At 26.5% G+C, this 890-nt stretch overlaps 1 protein-coding gene across 2 annotated transcripts; it reads right to left on the bottom strand.

Annotated features, from left to right (window-relative positions):
- Positions 1-28: 28 nt before the first annotated feature.
- LOC115236629 lies at positions 29-884 on the bottom strand. Of its 2 annotated transcripts, none has more exons than XM_029809315.1 (3): positions 791-856; positions 462-697; positions 29-243 (listed from the first exon to the last, which is right to left on the bottom strand). In XM_029809315.1, the coding sequence occupies exons 1-3, from the start codon at positions 798-800 to the stop codon at positions 73-75; spliced, it is 417 nt and encodes a 138-aa protein (XP_029665175.1). In that variant the 5' UTR covers positions 801-856; the 3' UTR covers positions 29-72. The 2 variants fall into 2 exon arrangements, with proteins under 2 accessions (XP_029665175.1, XP_029665096.1); XM_029809236.1 differs by having other exon boundaries at positions 33-243; positions 462-703; positions 791-884.
- Positions 885-890: the final 6 nt, after the last annotated feature.

Below are 890 nucleotides of genomic sequence, written 5' to 3'. Positions count from 1 at the left end.
ATTATTATATACGTTATAATATTATGTTTATATCTTTCTGATATATTAATTTTCTAATATTAGATATTATCATTACTTACTCTCTATTACTTTGCAGATTCCTAATTCGCCAAAATTGCCTTTATATGCTCTTTTTCCTTTTAACGTATATTTCGTACACAATTTTACAGTGAACAGGGTACTCATAACTCTGCGAGTCATTTCTGTTGCAGTAGAACCACCAATTTCTTCCAATATCTGCAACTGAAAACATTTCGAACTTAATTTCAATATAGCGAAGTCGATTTGTAATATACCGAAAAATCCGACAAAAATGAAAAGTAAATTTTATAAGTTAGATCTAGGACAAGCCTCAATAATTTTTTGCATACAATTTTATGTCGCGATTTTTCACATAACGATAAATTTTTCTATTTTTCACTATTTTATAAAAATACTATTTTGTTGTTCATTAAACTTACCAGTTTCTTTTCATTTTTCCTCTGTAACAAGAAATGCTCCATTTCTAAGATATCTTCCTCGGTGGCTAATGGCAATCTATTAATAATATCTTCATTGTTTTCTGTTTCTATTTCTTCCTCTATATTCAATCGACCTATTATCTGATTCAATTTTGTCAAAGTCTTAGTTGTTTTCTCATTTTCAACTATTAACTTGGTTATTTTACTCGTGATTACCTTCAAAATTGTTACAATATCTGAAACTATAAAAAGTTAGTGTATTTTTATATACATATATAACATATGTTGTGAAACATATAACATATTTTGTTTGTGTATAAATCACTCACGAGTGTACATTTCTTCATTAAATTGGCCGTTGTGTTCTTTTTCACCTGTAATATAAAAATATCAAAGTTTTACGTAAAAATAAAAAACTGATAAAATAAA

Source organism: Formica exsecta, unplaced genomic scaffold (genome assembly GCF_003651465.1).
Source record: "Formica exsecta isolate Colony F162 unplaced genomic scaffold, ASM365146v1 C16358165, whole genome shotgun sequence".
Lineage (NCBI taxonomy): Eukaryota > Metazoa > Arthropoda > Insecta > Hymenoptera > Formicidae > Formica > Formica exsecta.
The sequence above is the reverse complement of the archived record's forward strand: the minus strand, read 5'-3'. Positions and strand labels throughout refer to the sequence as shown.